Here is a 20,122-nt window from a genome sequence, read left to right as displayed (position 1 = left end):
ATTTCTTTGTTTCTTTGGAGATTTTTTTCCTCTTAGTCGTTGTCTTGAACGGTGGGCTGTTTGGCCATTAATTGATATTTTAATGATAACAAACCTGTTCTTAATTACTAATAATTATAGTGTTTTGAAGTGTCTACAGCGTAGAATTTGGAATAATGATTTTCAACTTTTTTTGAATTACTAGAATCAAAGCTCAAATGAAGAAGTTATGTTGAGACGAAATTGAATAGAGAATCTATATTTGACATCGTGAATCAATCAAACCGTGAACGCCCCCAACCACACAAAGGCATAGTCTAGGGCCACGAATGCCTCAACCCGTCCAAAAACTAGTAGACAAACGTAGCTTCTTATTATGCGACATGCATCTGGGTCACCTACATGCGTGTGTTAGGCCGTGGAAGTTGATGTTTACTTGTGGGTTAGGTTCACTTTATTATGCATTGTCTAACTACTTGCCGTAAGGAATACTTGCATGCTAATACGTTCTAACGATTCCTACCAGTATTACTTTTTAGAATCTGTGTAGTTACTTATTTGGATGACGCGTGTCTTTCCGAGCTGGTTTTACAATGTGTTAGGAACTCCAAAATTCTCAAAATTTCTTTGATTGGTCATAGTTGAAGCAAAATTAAAGTTAGTATTGAAATTGAGATGAAAACTAAGAAACGAGCATTGAACGGACATGAAATAGAGATCTCATGTGTCTCCATGCACACTTGACTTGCGCACCACCACACGCAGGCAGGTTTACACTTCGAGCCTGGTAGACGCAACTTACCCTCAAAATTATGCGGAGACAACACATGGCACGTGTGGAGTTGTGAGACATCATTCGAGTTGAACGCAGTTCGTTGGGTTGGATTGTCGGTCGAGTGCAGGTTGGCGGTTTGAACTTGGACCTGGATGACGTGCCTCCACTGGCGAAATGACGGCTGCTCTAGTCGTTCATTAACATGTGTCCAGGGCCGACTAACACGTGCTTCCTACTTGGCTGTGCGACGCATGTCCAACAGCCAATGTGACTTGCGCAAAATTTTTTTAGATTATGGTGAATTTGCACGTTTCAACCTATTTTCTTAACATTTTTATAAATATTTGCTCATAACTCGGATCAACACGATTTTCACCGAAGTTGTAAATGAATCCATCTTTACGAACATATTTTTCTCATAATTTTTTTCCAATCACAACACCCAATAATTGAGTCCAAAGTTGATCTAAAATTGTTAAACTTACAATCTTGCAAATTCTTGACGTTCCCCGAAACACCGCCTTCCCGTCAGAATCAACTTTGACTTCATTAAAAAAAAAAAAAAAACTTGTGTGAAATCCCTCCAATATGAACATACTAAATATTTAGATCTTAATTTCAAAAAAAAAAAAGTTCTGAATTCAATGAAAACGAAATAAAGAACTCGGAATTGAGCGATTCAAAAGCGCATGATAGTTACTCTCAACCTATTGAGCAAGTCTTCTAAAGAAACTCCGACAAAATTTTGACTCTAAATGACTATTTGGATCGGATTTTGACTCTCTCTCTAACTTTCTCTCGAGAACCATAAACCTCCATTTCATTTTATCTAATTAGGACTAATGCAGACCAATAATTAGGCAAAGGGTCGATTTACCCCTCGGGTTGATTTTAACAATTTTTCCAATTTTTCACTATTTAGTTTTCTATTTTTCTTGAATTCTCGGGATTTTTCTAAGAATTTTTCTCTTCTACTTCATCTTGAAATTCTGTCATTAAGGCCCTCAATAAAATCTCAAAAGTTTGACATTCTCTTGTCCACTTTCCTTACCCAAGTTACTACATTGTCTCGACAATAACTCAACTAACCCATGACTCGGACATTCACTCACTACACTCTATGGACATTAAAGACATATCAAACCTCATAGTCCTCTTGTGAACACTTCCTCGAGTTCTCTGTCCATATACATGTTTCCAACTCTAAGGGTGCTCCTAAAGATACTTGCCTCTCGCTTGTGATGTTTCGCCCTCCCTGGATCTAAAGGTCACTACTAGGGCATAACCATCTATCACAGTGTGTTAACGGTTACATAGGTTCTAAGGTTTTAATCCAAGTGCACATGTCCATCTTCCTAGCATCACATGTACTTCTACATAGACTGAGGAGGCCTAGGTTATCTCAATCCCTAGATCTCGTACTTGAGATCTGCAATGAAGTTGTCCATCTTCATCATCTTTGTACTAACCAACTTTGGCGTTAACATTATCGACTATCTTCACATCCTATTTCAGTTCTAGGAAGGTTACCTAATTCTTGGGTCTAGTTTAGTGACTTGGTAGTACTTCAAGTTAGCTTTTCTACTGAATTGTTTCATGCCTCTTAGCATGTATGTGTTACAATGACTAGATACTATATAAGTACCTCAAATATTGGAAGGTTGTCTCTATACTCTTTATCCACGCTTATCCCGCTCCTTTGATCCCTGAACTTGATACCACATGACTAGAGAATGCCACTACCAACAACCAAACTCGTCACTTCGAGAACTTGGTGTACAACTAGTGAGCTTATAACACCATCACAACTCCCCTTCGGTGTTCTTAGTGAACTCCATCTTGGTGTGCGCTGGTATATAGTCAAAGACGACTATGATGACAGTGTCGAGAAAGTCTCATGAATATTTAGTTAGTCTAAACCTAAAACTCTGTAAGGCGTTGATCAGATTGAAGGACTTAACAGTAATCTCTCCTTACTCATGACAACTTTTGAAAGCAGTCTTCGGTATGTCCCTCTCTTTGATTCTCATACAACGTTATCCTGACCTTGCCAAGACCTCACGGTCTTTATTGCCTCACCAAAAATAACCTTGTAGTTTCATCTCATGTGGCCAACATAGGTCTTTCCTCACAGTGAGACGCCCTGTCACATAGATCGCTTGAGTAATAATACTCATATGAGTTAAGTACGGACTTTTTAGGAGTAAATGATTCTCGCATAAGTCCTCTACGTCCACTTAGTGATAAGCGTCAACAATGCTGGATTTTGCAAAGCTAGAGGTCCTTTTAGAATCCTTGCAAAACGTTCACAGAGAAAGTTAAGTTAACGGATTGATTCCAACCAAGAGCTGGTTAGAAGATGAATGACTCTTAGATCGAACTTGGAATCTATGATGGTCACTCTTAGATACCAAGACAATTCACTCCAAAATTAGCTTGATCAAAACTAATTTAATGAATCGGTTTAAACATCAAACCTAAAGTAAGGTTTGAAAAAGAATAACACCAAAAGGGTATTAAGAAAACATGAAGTCTGTATTCAATAACTCATCTAAACATGAATATTACTAACATAATAAAGTTCAGCCACCAACCACAAATCACTAATAAATGTTATTAAATACAAATTAAGGAAAATAAGGCATTCATACAAACTATTAATAAATGCTATTAAATATAAATGGAAGAAAATAAGGCATTCATAAATTGTTTTAATTGGTAGTTCAACTACCAATGACAAGTCTTCTAATCACTTTCCAATATCAGCCACTCCATTATTTTCTTGATTTGATTCTTGAATTTTCTTTGTATTGCTTCTTGTAATTGCTCGTTCGGGTACATGGAAGTGATCAGTTGTTGGATTCATATCACCTAGACCCAACCAAAAAGGAGGCCCAAGTGGTGTGCGAACCGAATGGTGGGTCCATACTCGCATATGTGGACCATGTGTAGGAAAATTAAGTACACGTCCCGATTTCCCATTAGGATAGCTGCTGTAGGAAAATAAACTTTTATGATAGGTCTCAATCATGAAATTACATGTGTTTGCATTCAACCCCAATAGTGGGGTCACTTATTGAGTATTTCTTTAAATACTCAAGCCACATGTTACTTCTATTTCAGGTAAAGGCAGAGCATCCCTGTACGTCTGACGATGACATCGCAACTCGAGAGCATGACACATGCATAGGGTAGTCACATTTATTTTCTTAGAGTTAGGCTATTAGAATGTTTTTAATTTAAATATTTATTTAGTATTTTATTGTGTTAAAAGATGTTTTTGAACACGTAAGTCCATAACATTATTTTAAGATAATGTTTATGTTTTATGAAGAAGTTTAAACGTTATTTTCACATATTAAGGATTACGCTATGATGATGGTAACGACTTTAGGTAAGTAGAAATCTAAGGTCGTTATAATTGTTGCTGAGAGTGCTCCCAATTCAAATGTATGACACAATAAACTTAGGCATATTAGTGTCAAATGAATGAAGATCTGAAATCTATTGATATGGGTCCTTGTGTGAGCTATGTTATGGACAAACAAAAACGAGTTAATTTCACAAAGGCTGCCAAAGAACTAAAAAAAGTGCAATCGAAAACGGTTCATACAGACATTTGGAGACCATCTATAATTCCATCACTCGGTGGATCAAAGTGTTACGTCATGTTCATCAATGATTTCAGCAAGAAGGTAAGGATTTATTTCCTAAAACACAAGTCAGATGTGTTTGACACATTTAAGAAGTGGAAAGTTAAAGTTAAAAATCAAACCAGCTTGAATATCAAATGTATGAGGTCTGACAATGTAGGAGAGCACGACAAGTCAGAATTCAAAGTATTTTGTGCCGCTGAAGAAATTAAGTTAACAAAGACATTTCCTGATAAGGTAAGACAAAATGGTGTTAATGAAAGGATGAACAAAATATTGAATGAGCGGGCAAGGAGTATGAGGATTCATTTTGGATTGCCAAAGGCATTCTAGGCTGATGATGTAAATACAACAGCCTGCTTGATCAATAAAGGGTCGTCAGTACCTTTGGAGTTTAACTAAGAACCCAAGTACTCTCACTTGAGAACTTTTGATTGCACTATGTATGTTCATGTTGATCTAGAGAAGAGAGAGCAAGTTGACGTTGAGGCTGTGGAATTCTACTTCACAAGCTATGGTTCTAATTGTAATCCTACTCTGGAGACGTAAATACTCACATTAATAGCATGTCTGATTCTAGCATTGAATAGCTCTGCAGATAAGAACATTTGTCCATCGGTAATAGAAATTACGTTAGTAGGAATAGAAGCTAAAACATCTCCAATAAACCGCTTAATAATTAATAATTTAATTATATTTAAAAATGAACTGGATAAGAAAGAACAAAGGATCATTTTATTTATTTATTTTTATTGATTGCATTAAAGTTCATTCTTCTACTAAATTATTAGAAATAAATTGGTTAGAAAAGGAGAAAAAAAAAATTAAATATCCATATCTCAATTAATAGTTCTAAAATCTCACACTTCAATAATTCTGTTACATTCAATATCCAATAATTGAGATAATTCTACTAAATTCCACGTTTAGAAAATAAAATTATTCAAAATTCCAGCTGTAAAATTGGACTTTCTTATTAATTTTTTTGAATTCGAAATGATATTAAAAACGACACCGTTCATTTTCCCGCCAATATAGTTTTATGATTATTTGAATTCAGACTACGCCGAACACAGAGCTGCAGAAGCTGCCACGTGTCAACTCTGAAGCAAATTCATATCCTTCTCTTCGCTCCATCTTCTCCAATTAAAAAAAAAGCCCTAAAAATGCACTGAATCAATCTCTGCACAATCTTAGTATCTTCCAAGTTCCGTGTGCAACTGATATCTTTCTTCTTCAAGGTCTCGAGCTTTTCATCCATGGCGAAAGTCATCAATCCTTCTTCGCGCTACAGTTCGTACGATGTGCGGTCTTCCGGTTCCTCGCATTTCTCCGATCCTTCTTCTTCCTCTGAGTTCAAGCTCAAGTCTCCTATGAAGGCGGATTCGTCGTCTTCGCGCGCTATTGTTAAGAGCAAGGCGGCTGATCTGCCTAGGGCTAAGACGAAGCCGTCGGATCAGAATTTGACGGCGATGGTGAAGAAATTCATGGAGAAGCGATCTGGTTTGAAGCCGAAGACGGTGAAGCATGCGACTGGGTTGGTGATTCCGTCGGATTTGATTGCGGAGGATCTGAAGAAGACGGCGAGGAAGGGAACGAACTTCGGTGGGCTGCATAAGAAGCTGTTTGGGAAGGGAATGGTGGAGAAGAAGGAGAAGGAGGTGAAGGCGTTGACGGAGGTGAAAGGAAATACAAGGACATTGGCGATGGTGCTGAGGAGTGAAAGAGAGCTTTTGAGTTTGAATAAGGAACAAGAACTGGAGATCACTGAGCTCAAATTAGTCCTGGAGGAGAAGTATGGAGAGGTCAGAAGTAGGATTATCTCTACTTTTTACATTAAACTTCCAATTCTACTCGATCATTTCTTAGTAAGAACAATACACTTTTAGTTAATTTTTTCAGTTTTTTTTAAAGAAACTTTGATGTGGTTGCATTTTTTTGATGTCTTTAGCTAGATTTTGATGTTTTCATTATGAAGTTTGGATGTTTTTCAACCTGATTGATTTTATGCTGAGGTTTGAATATTATAAATGGTTGGATTCTTCTTAAAGATTTGTGAGCTGTGAATTATGGGGTAGTAATCTTCTACACATGGTTCGTTAACAGAACATTGTTGCTAATTGTTGTTATCAGATTGAGAAGTTGAAAGATTTATGTTTGAAGCAAAGAGAAGAAATAAAGTCACTGAAGAATGCAATATTGTTCCCAGATGTTATGAACTCTCAGCTTCAAGGCATCCTAGAAAAGCAGGACTCAGAGTTGAAGCAAGCCAAACAAATCATCCCCACTCTACAAAAGCAGGTCACTACTCTCACTGGCCAGCTTTATTCCCTTGCAGAGGACCTTGCCGAGGTATGAAAGAACGCTATGTTAAGTTGAACCTAATGCTTTTAACCGTAGATGTCACAACTTGTTAGGAATCACGACTCGACGCTATGTTAAGTTGAACCTAATGCTTTAAACAGTAGATGTCACAACTTGTTAGGAATCACGACTCTTCATAATGGTATGATATTGTTCACTTTGAGCATAAGCTCTCATGGTTTTGCTTTGGGCTTCCCCAAAAGGCCTCGTACCAATGGAAATGTATTTTCCTAAATTAGCCAATGTGAGACTCCCTCCCAACAATCCTCGACACAACTTAGGTCTAGACCTTGAAAGCTTTCATTTCTTTGATATGAACTATGAAATTACAGCTTAAAACACAGCCTCAAATGAAATTTGGACACTCCGTGTTATGTTTCTGGTACCGACTAGCTTTTATTGAATAGGTATTCACTGCTATCTCGAAGGCAAGTTGATTGATTTAACTAATAGAACGACTGGCATTTTATTTTGGGCAGGTGAAGGCGGATAAGTATTCAGGAAAGGGCTGGTTACAAGGTAGCAGTTCTCCTCACACACCAACATATGATCACGAGGATGCTTCTAACCCTTTAGTAAGCACTGAAGATATCCTTGGATCTCATGTTCATCTTCTTAGTGTTGATATGTATTAATCCTGAATATAAGAGATTAGAAAGACAACAAGGCGAGCCCTCATTATTAAAATCATCTAGGACTTTGCCTTACCTAAACAGTCAATTCATGAACTAGATGCAAATCACTCATCCAGCATTTATGTAATTCAGGAGTTCAGTGCCTGTGATCCAACGTCCCCTAGCCGTCCAGATGACTATTTGCTGAAGGATGTGAATCCCTGTCTAACACCCTATTATGCAACTAAATCCAAGGTATAACTGTCCATCTCTGCCATTAATTTCTCACTTCACGAGTGTTCATTCAGTAATGTAATTAATTGAACTCATTCCTACAGGACTTTGAGGCAATGGGATATGATTCTCCGCGAGATGAAATTTTATCCCATAACAGAATGGAATCTGGTTTTACATCATGTTCCAGGAAATTGTCCAAAAGTTCTGATTGCAGACAGAATTCCAACAAAGCAAAGACTACAAAAACAGCTCGAAGATCCGACGAGGCCAAGTACACGTATGGAAAGCCTATGCATAAATTTTACTGAACCTCATTTTTTTTTCCAGTTGTAGTTCACATTCTTGATCCTTCTACATAATTGTTTTACCGTCACCTACTATCACTGTATGAACCAACAGAGCTTTAGGGGGGAGTAATACCATTGTGTACATGCTACATTTGAAAAGCTCATCAATAATAGTAAATGGTTCTCGTTCTTTGAGAATGTTACTATTTTGCATTCAAGCTAAGATCTACACAGTAGCCTGTGTGCCTGAGTCAATGTTCCATTAGTATTAAGATTGTGTGTTTTACTTTACACCTTAATATTTTCTTTAAAGATGACACTAACAAGTGGATGAACAGCTAGAAGGATATTTCAGACTCAACTTTTGAAGGTGCATATCCCATTTCATAAAATCAGGAGGCGGTGACTTAGTCAGCAGCAACCGAATCAGGTTCTAATATTCATCCAAGTAGTTGTATTTTAGTACTAGTGTGCCATATACAGGCACACTAGTACAAACAGGCAAACTTGTACAAAGTTGGGATTGGTTTTATTTTTTAAGCAATCATACAGGCATTCTAAACTTTGATTTAGGACTTCCGTGTTGCCTCCTTACGTGCATAGTGGGGAGCCTGCCTTCCACTGTTCTAGTCTAGAATGGCTTAGGGTACTACTAAGGGAGATTGAGGTTGTGCATAGTGGGGAGCCTGCCTTCCACTGTTCTAATCTAGAATGGCTTAGGGATAGTCAGCTTGTTGGGTGCCATTATGGGAGCATCCGGCTAGCGCCTAGTAGTAGGCATGTGTGGAGTAACATGGTGACCTGAGAGGCTACCTATAGAGAGCACGGGTTTCTCCATACCTACTAGATCTACCCAAGAGCCCGAGATAGATGAGGGTAGCCTGACTCATCCACAGATAGTTTGATGGAAGCCGAATGTGAAAATAGGTAGATTATGAAACCCTAAGTGGGTGAGCTTACCCCCTTAGACTTGGTGTATTTAGGGTCTGAAACTTGATGAGCCGAATGAGACAAAATTTGAGAATTCTAATTAGAAGAAGATGCAATGAGAGACTATAAGTAGGTTGCTTATTGAGTAGTTTTGCTACTATTTGTTTGTAGGATGGTTCATAGATGGTTTTGAGGGTGCTTATTGAGTAGTTTTGCTACTATTTGTTTGTAGGATGGTTCATAGATGGTTTTGAGGGTGAAAGCGTGCAGGCCGAGTGGCTGTAGTTGGGGGACCCTTAGATCCATGTCCGAGTGTTAACTGTTTTGTATTTATGACTAGCATAGAATATGTTTGTGAACTTTGATTTTGAATTATCTAATTGTGTCTTGTTTGAAATTATTTCCATAAATCTACTTAACGATCTGTAATTAGGATTTGATTACTTAGAATTCATAAGATTATTGATTCGTATTCACAGTCCATGCATAAGTGATAAGTATTTCTAACGTTCCCGAACTTCTACTAATTAACATTCTAATTTCCATTGAACTGTTTTGTTTAAGAATTTTTAGTGTGCATTAGGTGATTATTATCTCTAATTCCCACTTTATTGGAAGATTAGCTTTGAAACTGTGTAGTTGTGTAAAATGAGCAACTCATTGGATTAAGGAGAGTAGTTCTGGGCATTTGGATCGACAGATTCCACCAAGACCAAGAAACAACCAAGAACAAACTGTAGGTGTTTGGCTTCGGATTATCTTCAAGATCCTAGATGTATTTGTTGATATTAGGTTCTAATATTTGAATTTGATAATCTAGAAGAAGATTCTCACAAGGTCAGAATCTTCTTGTTTTGCAACCGCTTGATATCAAGTGCTATAATACTGCCAGGGATCTCTTCATAATATAGATCCTCTAGAAGTGGGAGCGCCTCGTGCTCTATGATGTGGGTAGAATCCAAGATGTATTTTCGCAACATAAAAACATGAACACATTGTGCATAGTAGCGAGGGTGGGTGGCAGCGGTAACTTGTACGCCACAGGTCCTATCCACTCGAGGATCTCAAGGGGACCTATGAACCTCGAACTTGACTTGCCCTTCTTTCCAAACCTTAGCACCCATGGCCACCTTAGAGAAGACGTGCTCACCCACAGCAAATTTGAGATCCTTGCAAGAATTTGCATAACTCTTCTGTTGGCTTTGCGCAGTCAGCATCTTCTGTTTGCATTGATGTGTTTGTAACCGTAACTAATTTCAGCTCCATGAGCTGTTGTGTCCCAACTTGTTCCCAAAACATCGATGTCCAACACTTTCGCTCATACAAAGCCTCAAGTGGAGCCATTTGCATCATTGCTGGTAGCTATAATTATAGGTGAGTTTAGAGTAGGTGCTCATCCCCCAACCTGTAAAATCCACTGCACAAGCTTCCAGGCTTTGGAAGGATCTAATTCAACCTCTCAGTTTGTTCGTCTATCTAGGGGTGGAAAACTATACTAAAATAGAGTTGCATACCCTACGCTTTCTATCGACTCTTCTAGAAATGAGAGGTGAATTTGATGTCCCAATCTGATACGATCGATACTGACACCTCATGCAGACTGACTATCTCTCTAACTTACGACTAAGCTCAATAGTCCACACATAATGTGTCGTTGCTAGGAATAAGGTGAGTTGTCTTGGTGAGCCTATCCACAATAACTCAAATCACATTAGAACCCCACACGGTTCTAGATAAGCCAAATATAAAGTTCATGCTCACTTCCTCACACTTCCACTAGGGTACATTACGTGGTTGCAACAATCCAACACGTCGTTGTTTTGGTGCCTTTAACTATTGACAGGCATAGGCAAATTACTTTTCCATTCTACATAACCATGTAACCCAATCCTTTTATCTAGGTTTCACTATACACCACGAGATTACCCATCGCATCAAGCACAGTGAGAACTAGTGCTGTCAATAACCTCTTCTTCAGTTCTTGGAAACTCTGTTTGCAGACCCGAGTCCAAACAAAGGGCTTGCTCTTCTTGGTCAACTGAGACATAGCTGTATATATTTTAGAGAAATGTCATATGAACCTTTTGTAATAGTCTGCCAACCGTAAAAAAATACACACCTTAGAGACTATAGTCGACCTTGGTCACCTCATAACTACACCTTAGAGACTATAGTCGACCTTGGTCACCTCATAACTACTTTTATCTTAACTGGATTCGTAGTGAGTCCCCCTGTGACCCACAAAAGCCACCTCATGCAAAACTCACACTTAGAAAAATTGGCAAATAATTGATAACCTCTCAACACAGACAAAACCTTCATCAAGTGGTCCTCATGCTTTGCTCTTAACTTAGAGTACACCAAGATGTCATCATCAAACACAGTGACGAAGGCATCAACATACTCCTTACTTACCACGTTCATAAGCTCCACGAACACGGGAGCATTGATAAGATTGAAAGACATCACTGTAAACTCATAATGTCCCTAATGACTCCTAAAGTCTATCTAGGGTATGTCCTCCTCCCTAATCCTCAACTGATGGTACCTTAACCTCAAGTCAATCTTGGAGAACACCGATGTGTCCTGCAACTATTCAAATAAGCCATCTATCTCAAGAGGGGATACTCGTTCTTGATAGTGACCTTGTTCAACTCTCGGCAAATGTAAAGAACCATTCTTTTTCTTTACATAAGAGTAATGAAGATTTCCACAGTGAGACACCGGCCGAATAGAACCCTTGTCCAAGAGTTCTTATATCTGATTCATTTGACAGTAATTGAAGGGTTAAGAATAATCCTCAGAAGAGGACTTGAGAATTTGTTAAAAAGTAGTTACAGTTCACCACAATAGTTCAACAACTTATCTATTTAAACTCATCTAGTCGAACCTTCTCATTACTATTGATTTCTCGTTTACTCTCTATTTTGCAATAGTATCTGTCACTCTACATATATTATCAACACACATTTGAATGACACCTAAAACTCACTTAATTTTCAGCAACAAAATAACTATAAATTATAAGTTCAATATGAAATCGATAATTTACTTATTACTTACTACTTATGACAGTGTATACTTACACTTATTCTTGTGAATTTCACACCATTTTACTATATACCTTCACGAGAGACCAACTGCCCCTCAAACGAAACATATCCATGAGAATAGAGATTAGTAGGGCTGAAGCATAATCTAGAGGGGCATGGGCTACAACGGAACCCTGGATCTCATCCCTAAGACCCGCAATAAAATGACTGATCCTCATCTTCTCTGTGCTCACAAACTCGAGCAAATCTAGCCCGTCTATTGCATTCAACATCATAATTCTCAACAGAGCCATCACTCTCGCACAACTCATTTAATGTCAACTTCCTCTTGCGGGTCTTAAGTGGAGTGTTTGCTCAAAGAATGCTAAAGAAAACATCAGCATCTTCTGGCACTCAGATCAATCAGTTCTCAAGAATTGTGTCAGATGAAGCAAAATGGTAAAAATTTGATCAGCCAACAACAGGGAACTACCAAAGTGCTCCATTTACATGTTAAAATATGCTTTATACAAATTTGTGGATGCACCTTAAGCCAATACAATTACGTAGAAATAGGCACAGTGGCACAAAGAAAGAGCACATTTGCTCAAACAACATAAATACAGATCATGATGTACAAGATGAAGAGCAGCAGAGGCTGACTTGTGTGAGGTGGAAGAACAATAAGAATTACATTTTTAAAGTTTTTAAATCTATCAAAACTGAGCTTTCCTTTCCAGAAGAGAAGCACCGGGTGACATTATCACAGCAACCATGAGGCATATGATTATGATTCATCTACTAACACAAAATTGTAAGATAGGAGGTGGGAGTTTGTTACCAGTTGTGGAGTTGGGCAGTAATGCTTTTCACCACTGGGTGGTATTCAGTGTGCAGCATATGCTTCTTTGCCTTCTCTGAACCTGATTTCTCCACCCACTCCTTGTATATGTCTTTCACCACTGGGTTCTCAAAAGGATCTCTAATTATAACCTGTGGCACAACATTTATATACAAACTCAAACGCAGGATGGTGAATCTTCACAACTTTTACAGACAAACAATATGAATGTGACATCTTATAACCAGAACAAACAAAAAGATCCTATCAAAAGACGTTCCAGATTCGGTATTGAAACGATAAACAATAAATCCTACATGAATGTACTTACATTTTCCTCATAAGCAGCTTCTAATAATTCAATCAAACCCTTTGGAGATTGTCCAGGCTTGGGTTTAATTTGGCCCCCTCCATTTAGACAACCTATTATTTTAACAACAATGATATTAAATGATCAAGATCTAACATTCATATAACTTAGTTTGGTCACATTTCTTCAGATTATTAAGCAGAAACCCACCTGAAGGGCAGGCCATAATCTCTAGAAAATGGTACTCGCATTTTCCTGTTTTTATTTTTCTGACAACGTTTTGTAGATTTCGGAATCCATAGCATAGTGCAAACTTCAATAGGGTCTTCCCTTCCACCTACAATTTGGACAGACATATGCATAAGATAACAATTCATTAACAGGGACTAAAAGGAGAGGAAACAAAAAGATTGGATAAAAAAATCATATTCGATATGACCCATTAACTTCAACAATGGTTTAAACTGCAAGAGGTTTTAATGATGCAATTCGAAATATGCATAGCTAGTGGAATAATTTTAAATATTAACCAATATTCTAACAATACAGAATCATTAGAAAAACAATTACAGATCAATGATGGAATGAAAAGGGGGAAAAGCAAACTCCGGCAAAGCTGGAGCTTATGTTTTCATCTGTTTCATACAAAACTACACAAGAATCATCTTAAAAGTTATGCTTGAACCCCTTGCCAGCAATGCTTGGTACTTTGGCAATACTCAATTGCTGATAAACCCCTCAATGCCGCTAAGGTCCCACATCGTTTGAAGAGGAGAATGAAACATTCCTTATAAGGGTGTGAAAACTTCTCTCTAGTAGACACGTTTTAAAACCTTGAGGGAAAGCCCAAAGAGGACAATATATGCTAGCGGTGAGCTTGAGTTGTTACAATGTTGTGGGTTTTAATATGCATAAAAACATTTTAAAAAGATATTAATTTACCTCTAGAGTGAGCTCCTGGAAATCTGAATTTCGAATGGATTTGAATTCCAAAGGGCCTTCAATTTCTTTTCCAAAGAGTACCTTTGCAGCATGCCTAAAAATTGTTTCTGCATAACCACCAGAACTTCCATGAACTCCAAACAGATGCCCTTCTTCATTGACATTTGTCAGTCTGTAGAAAGATAGCCAAGCATGACAGCCTTGGATAAATTTGGTGACTAAACTGTATAAAATCTTTAAAAAGTCCTTTAGTCTTACATTCTATCCAAGGGGGATTCTTCAAGATTCTTAAAGTCGACCTCTTTCAGCTGCAAGCATCGACAAATAGAAAGAAGATGTTTCTGAGAAGCCAAAACTTGAAGACATACTAACATAAGCATTTCGAGGCGAGACAAAATTGAACCTGTATCAATTCTAGAACTTCACTAGAAGTCAGTACTGAATCTACTTCTGTAATTCTGGGGGCCTCATTCTCCCTAGTTTTGTTGACCGAGTCCAACTGAAAAACGAAGTCCTCCCTAGCTGCCTCCAGTTTCTTATCATAACAGGGCATCACAGTAACATGATAAACATCATCTGATCTGTCAAATAAAGATGAACTATAGATTTCAAAAAAGAAAAAGAAATGATTGAAATCTTAAGTATTCAAATACTATGCTACGGTGATTGCAAAAACAATCTCTCTCCAGTGGCTTTCTATAAGGAACTTGGAAGCATTGTTTAAGAACTTGGAATAGTTGGATATAACATGTCCGTATATCCATCCCAATAGTTGGCTATATAAAATATAAAGAAAATCCCAATATGAAACAAACAAAATAGTCTCTGCTTTCCATGCCGTCCTAAGTAAATCTATTCATGCCATGACAACAGTAACCATATTTTATAAGCCGAAATATAAGCACTTCTCTTCACTGTAAATACTAAGCTTCACATACCGCCACAATTTCGAAACAACTACATCAGAAAGATCATGAATAGTAGAAATACAGTAGTTACCTAATACCCAATTTTTGGCATATATGATGCTTGACTATTGATCCAATCATTTGCTGAGGACTCTTCACTGATGAAATGTAAGGCAAAATGTAGGATCCATGTTGCTTCTCAGCATAGCATATCCATCCTGAAATTGGAAGAGGTGTAGGTTTGAGAAGAAAAGATGGTCTACATTGAAAAAGAAGTTAAATGTCAGTTTGAACGAAAATTGTGGTCTTAAATATATAAAAACATTGATAAAACACTGATACCAACAGGTATCCCAAAAAGTATTGAAATCAAATAAACTCGTAAAAATTACCTCAAATCACAATAAAAGTAAAGAAATTCATTATAGACATTTTGACTGTAGATTTCTTGACATGCCATTAACATTTCCACAAGATTTCACTAAAAAGGTATGAGCTCTCATATCAACGTCTATCCTCTAATTGAAGAAAATGACAGGCATGTAGATGAAAACTTGGTTCCATGTACACATCTAATAAATGGAGTAGGGTTTTAAATCATATGGGACCATAATTCCAGTCAGTTAAGTCTGAAAATTGGACTAGGTGACAAGCTTTAACATGTTACAAACGACCTAGAGTTCGCGCTGAAGCTGTTGCTTCAGTTGGACAAATCAACAACTCGATTCGGTCAGTTCATCAGTTCAAATAAGTTTAGCAGTTCGATTGGGTTGGTTTGGCACGATCAAGTTAGATCGATTTGGTCAGCCACTTTTGTTTGGTTCAATTTAAAGGTCAGTTTGCTTCAATTTCCCTGGTTTAAACTAAAATTACTTTGGATAAGATTGTTTTAGGTTGTTTCTAGGAGTTGACTAAGTATTTGCTTGCTAAAAATGGATTTGGAGCGGAGCAAGCTACTTACCGCTATTTGGATTGAGGTAAGTGATTTTCTTATTAAATGCTTTAGTGATAGTCAGATATGCATGCATTTTGTTTGTTCTGTGATTGTTGTGATGGTTGTGCAAACATAAAAATGTTATCTTGAAATGTTTATGAGACCTCTTAGATGTATTGAACGACATGGATAGAAAATACACAGGACTCTCACTTGCATCTCATGGAGTTCGTTTAAAACACTAACGGTTATAATAGGCATCCCCTACATACACTCACTAGAGAAGATCTAATCGTGGGGGGTAGAAACGGAAATGGAAGGACATCACGGAATTGATTAGTAGGGTGTGCTAATGTAAAACCCTATAACTACCTATTAGGAAGGGGAGTAATTATGAGATAGTGATGTATAGCCATTTTCTTAGTTTCTTTTAGGGAGAGAAGAGAAGCTCTAGATTACGTCCTTGTACCATGTGTTCATGATATGTTTATTGTTGAAAGTAAGTGTCAAAGTTAGAGCATTTTGAACCTTCATTCAGAAAAAATGGAAGAAAACATAGGCACCAAAAAAAAAAAAAGAAGCTCACAAAGAAAGGGCTCCTATGAATTAAAATACGTCCGAGCGAGTAATTATGAAAAGACCTTATCACCGAAACCAAAAAAGAAACATAAAATAAGGACCAAACATCGCTGTAAAGTTAGAGCATTCATGTAAATAACCTTTATGCTAAGTTAAATTTATTATACTTTTTTATAACATAATATGAAAATAAGAGCCTCCATTCGGAAAATTTGTGTAAAATGTCGCCTGATCCGTAGGTGGAAACGAATTGTGGTAATTTGTTCCAATCGAGAAATAAACAAAGACAAGGATAATTTTATAAAAAATGGACCCCTAAAGGCCACCCACGGTATACACATAAAAAGAAATTAAAGGATCCGGTTAACTAGATCTGGTCACTTTTAGGGCCTTTTCTTGGTGTATTTTACCGAGTTGTAATCTTTAGTTGTAATAATTATATGAATATTATCAACTGCACAAGTTTCATCCGGATTAATATCCCACAAGGGGATTTACACTCGGATTTTCCTAGGTATTCAGAGATTCCGCTGTTCTCCTCTCTCAGATTACAAAACTATGGGCATTGAAAATGATATTTTATTTCTCACCGACCAAACTCTACAATGCACTATTATTATAACACTGTCAGTTTTTAGTTGCAGCAAACTTGGCAAGTTGAAAACTATAGCTCTCAAAACAACCCAAACTGACCAATTTACAACCAAATTAAATAGGAGAAAAGAAAATATCCATACTAACTCTATGCTACTAGAAAAGAAAAGAGGATTAATCTTCAACCACAACAGATATTTTGGAAAAGAAAGTGTGGATTGCACAATTATCATCTAAGTAGAGTAGCTAAAGACCAAAAAGTATACCTGGGCATGCTGATGAGATCATAGGAACGGATGATTTGCATTTTTCTTCATTGACCGACTGGCTTTGTCGGTACCTTGCTATAAACTCCTTACAAGCTTCAATTAAGGTAAATCTCTACTGCAACTTGCATCAAATATAGCTTTTACTCCCATGGACTTCAAAAATGTCGTGAGTTTCTTAAAAACCTGACCAATGCAAAACACTGTATGTAGTTATTGCCTTCATAGATATAAGCATTTCGAGCATTGTAATGACATAAATACAACTTTAAAATTCACCACCCAATCACGTTAAAAGATTTTCCTCATGACCCTTGCCAACGAATAAAACTCATGATAATCATGGGAAATGATATAAGCAGAAAACTCAAATTTTACCTTTAGAGGGGAGATACCAAAATGTACAGCGAGTGAGGCTCTAGATTGGGGAGATAATGAGACAATTACAACCTTTCCATTATCCATGTTGGAAAGAAATTCATCCAAACTTTGCTTCTCCAGCATCACTGTCTCTGCTGATGTTACACAACCACTACAATTATGCATAATTAGGTCTATTACACACCGTCACGAGGGAAAGATGAGAAGTACAAGGCAAATTAAAGAGCAATAATCCATATTCAATTAGATATTCCAACTCAATACTATGAAATCAGGGAGTTCCAAAACTCAGTTTTCATAAATAATCTGATAAGTGGTTTATCAGAAATGTCAAAGTATCACCTTGTATTCAAAAGGTTCCAGAAATTCCATTTTATCCAGATACATAAGAGTAAAAGCAACTTAAATCAAATTGAAAACCCAGTTTAAAGTTTAAACCATCAAACCAGTTAGATCCTTGAGAAAATAGTTCACAACAGCGATTGTTTTAGTAAAAATTACCTGCATGCTAAGCAATCCTTCAGTGAAATTTTAACTGGCTCTGCTTTCAATTGCTTCTTAGAAGCCGAAACCTAGATATTATACGCAGAAATGAAGGGGAGAAACACACGCAAAAAAGTAAAGAGAATCAATAAATGGAAAATTTATGAAAGAACCACTCAGTTTTTAAGCGTGGTAATTCCTACAGATTACTCAAAACCAACCGCACAAAAATCATCAACGACAGGTACATCAAATGGAAAAAGTACCTCAACTCTATCCGGCTTCGTGGTCGTGGCTTTAAGCCCCTTGAGAGAAACAACGCAAGCCTGAGAAGGCGCTATGAAATCATTCAGATCGCCTATCCTCAATGTTGCCGAGAATTTCTCAGACATCTCCTACTTGCCCAATTCCAAATCAAGAACTAACAAAAGGAATAAAACAGAACCCAATAAAAACAGCCACACAAAAAAGAAAGAAGAATCAGAACTCCAAGGAAACTTCCCGAAATGAATTAGGGTTCCAAGGCACGCAAAACCCTGAAAGAGAAGGATAGAGATAAGAACAAACTGAAGCCGATCAGTCAGAGTCAGAACCGGTGACCTTACCAGAAACTGGGAACGGCCTAATCACTGGAAGCTAATAGAAATGATCCCAAGCAGAGCGACAGGAGAAGGGTTTTAGGGGAAAATATAGGAAAGAGAAAAGACGGCGGATATGGACGTGTCGGAGAACGGCGGATGATGGGGCTGTAATGAGAGGGTATTGAAGGGCAGAGCAGGGTCCCGGCGCCGGCGATGAGGAGAAACGGCAAAACGGAACAAAGAGAGGAATTGCGTGAAACAGAGTGACGGCGGTCGGAATCGGTCCACGACGAGGATCTGCGATGGCAACGGAGAGCTCCAGAATTGGTGGAGAATCTTTATAGTTTTACACCTGAATTATTTTGAACGCTCTCCATGTGGAAACCAATTTTGATTCTTTCACCTTAAAAAATATTGGGAATTTGCCAAAATTAGGAAAAATAAATTAATAGTTTTCAACTTTTTTTTAAAAAAATATATAATTAGAATTTTAAAAATATATTTATTTTAAAAATAATATTAACGCCGCTATTTTATAAAAAAAAAAGTTTAAAAAATTTTATTTATGTCAATATATGAACGAAAAATGTCTATTTACACATCATAAATTATCTCCAAAGTTTTGAGCGGTATGATTTTTTATTTTATAAGACAAAGGGTATGAAATTACTATATTATCCTTTCTTAAAACATCCCTACTTATAACACCTCAATTCCAACTATGATTAATTTTTCGATCTTTCCTTCCAAGTTCGAACTTTTCACCCACTAGTTGAATACATGTCACATTCTGAGTAGACCAACATGTCTGACATCTGGTGGTGAAGCATTGTCTGGATCCAACTTGAGGCTCGACTCAGCATCCGCAACCTGATTCACCCCCTTTATCTGTTCTGACCAGGAGGCATGTATCCACATGCACCACGGTCACGCAGGGAGCACGCATCTCCTCCTCTTGGGCACGTTTGTATGCACGCATAGTTGCGCACGTGGGGAGCCCTTCTGACACATGAGTGCCACTTTTTACCCATTAGACCTCTATTCGACTATTTTTCATCCCAATTTTAATACTAACTATAATTACTTGAAATAGGACCGGAAAATTTGGAGCTTCCAACAAGTGAAAAAGTAAGCTGAAAGACGCATGCTTCATCCCAATAAGTAGTCACATGAACTTTGTGAAACATTGTACTTTATGAAAAATTATGAAAATGCCCCTTGGATGAAAATTTAAGTTGCATGGTTATTTTAATATCCGTTGTGGTAGAGTGGAGGATGAAATATTATGATCTGTGCTCCAGGGTGATTGATGGATGTTGTCTCCCCGTTGAGTTTACTTGTATGTTTCTAAGTTATGAATTACGTGTTTCGGCGTTTGATAGAAATATCTCTCTAATAAGTGTGTAAGAAGGTTTTTCATACGTTCCCAGTG

The 20,122-nt window shown here is 37.4% G+C and overlaps 2 protein-coding genes across 4 annotated transcripts; one reads left to right on the top strand and one right to left on the bottom strand.

Annotated features, from left to right (window-relative positions):
* The first annotated feature begins 5,549 nt into the window (after positions 1–5,549).
* Positions 5,550–8,115, top strand: LOC111432624. 3 transcript variants are annotated; one of them, XM_023069567.1, is made up of 6 exons: positions 5,550–5,586; positions 5,633–6,212; positions 6,541–6,759; positions 7,251–7,346; positions 7,539–7,640; positions 7,724–8,115. In XM_023069567.1, exons 2-6 carry the CDS (start codon positions 5,667–5,669, stop codon positions 7,928–7,930), a joined length of 1,170 nt encoding a protein of 389 aa, XP_022925335.1. In that variant the 5' UTR covers positions 5,550–5,586; positions 5,633–5,666; the 3' UTR covers positions 7,931–8,115. The 3 variants fall into 3 exon arrangements, with proteins under 3 accessions (XP_022925335.1, XP_022925336.1, XP_022925334.1); XM_023069568.1 differs by having other exon boundaries at positions 5,562–6,212; positions 6,541–6,708; XM_023069566.1 differs by having other exon boundaries at positions 5,562–6,212.
* A 4,222-nt stretch (positions 8,116–12,337) lies between these two features.
* LOC111432623 (protein NAR1-like) lies at positions 12,338–19,106 on the bottom strand. Its single transcript, XM_023069565.1, is given in 13 exon segments — positions 12,338–12,864; positions 13,044–13,135; positions 13,233–13,359; positions 13,965–14,136; positions 14,223–14,272; positions 14,368–14,545; positions 14,964–15,090; positions 17,246–17,353; positions 17,356–17,431; positions 17,624–17,777; positions 18,128–18,198; positions 18,376–18,645; positions 18,715–19,106. Coding segments are annotated over 12 exon segments (1,437 nt in total). The 5' UTR covers positions 18,502–18,645; positions 18,715–19,106; the 3' UTR covers positions 12,338–12,708.
* Between the last annotated feature and the right edge of the window lie 1,016 nt (positions 19,107–20,122).

This window comes from Cucurbita moschata, unplaced genomic scaffold, assembly GCF_002738365.1.
Source record: "Cucurbita moschata cultivar Rifu unplaced genomic scaffold, Cmos_1.0 Cmo_Scf00039, whole genome shotgun sequence".
NCBI classification, from domain to species: Eukaryota; Viridiplantae; Streptophyta; class Magnoliopsida; order Cucurbitales; family Cucurbitaceae; genus Cucurbita; species Cucurbita moschata.
Note: the sequence above shows the minus strand (reverse complement) of the source record. Positions and strands in the feature narration are given on the sequence as shown.

Excerpts from the sequence above, each read along its gene's own strand:
- LOC111432624 (XM_023069567.1), top strand. The coding sequence starts at position 5,667 with ATGGCGAAAGTCATCAATCCTTCTTCGCGCTACAGTTCGTACGATGTG. Across the intron at positions 6,213-6,540 it reads TGGAGGAGAAGTATGGAGAG|ATTGAGAAGTTGAAAGATTT; the intron begins GTCAGAAGTAGG and ends TGTTGTTATCAG. Across the intron at positions 6,760-7,250 it reads TTGCAGAGGACCTTGCCGAG|GTGAAGGCGGATAAGTATTC; the intron begins GTATGAAAGAAC and ends TATTTTGGGCAG.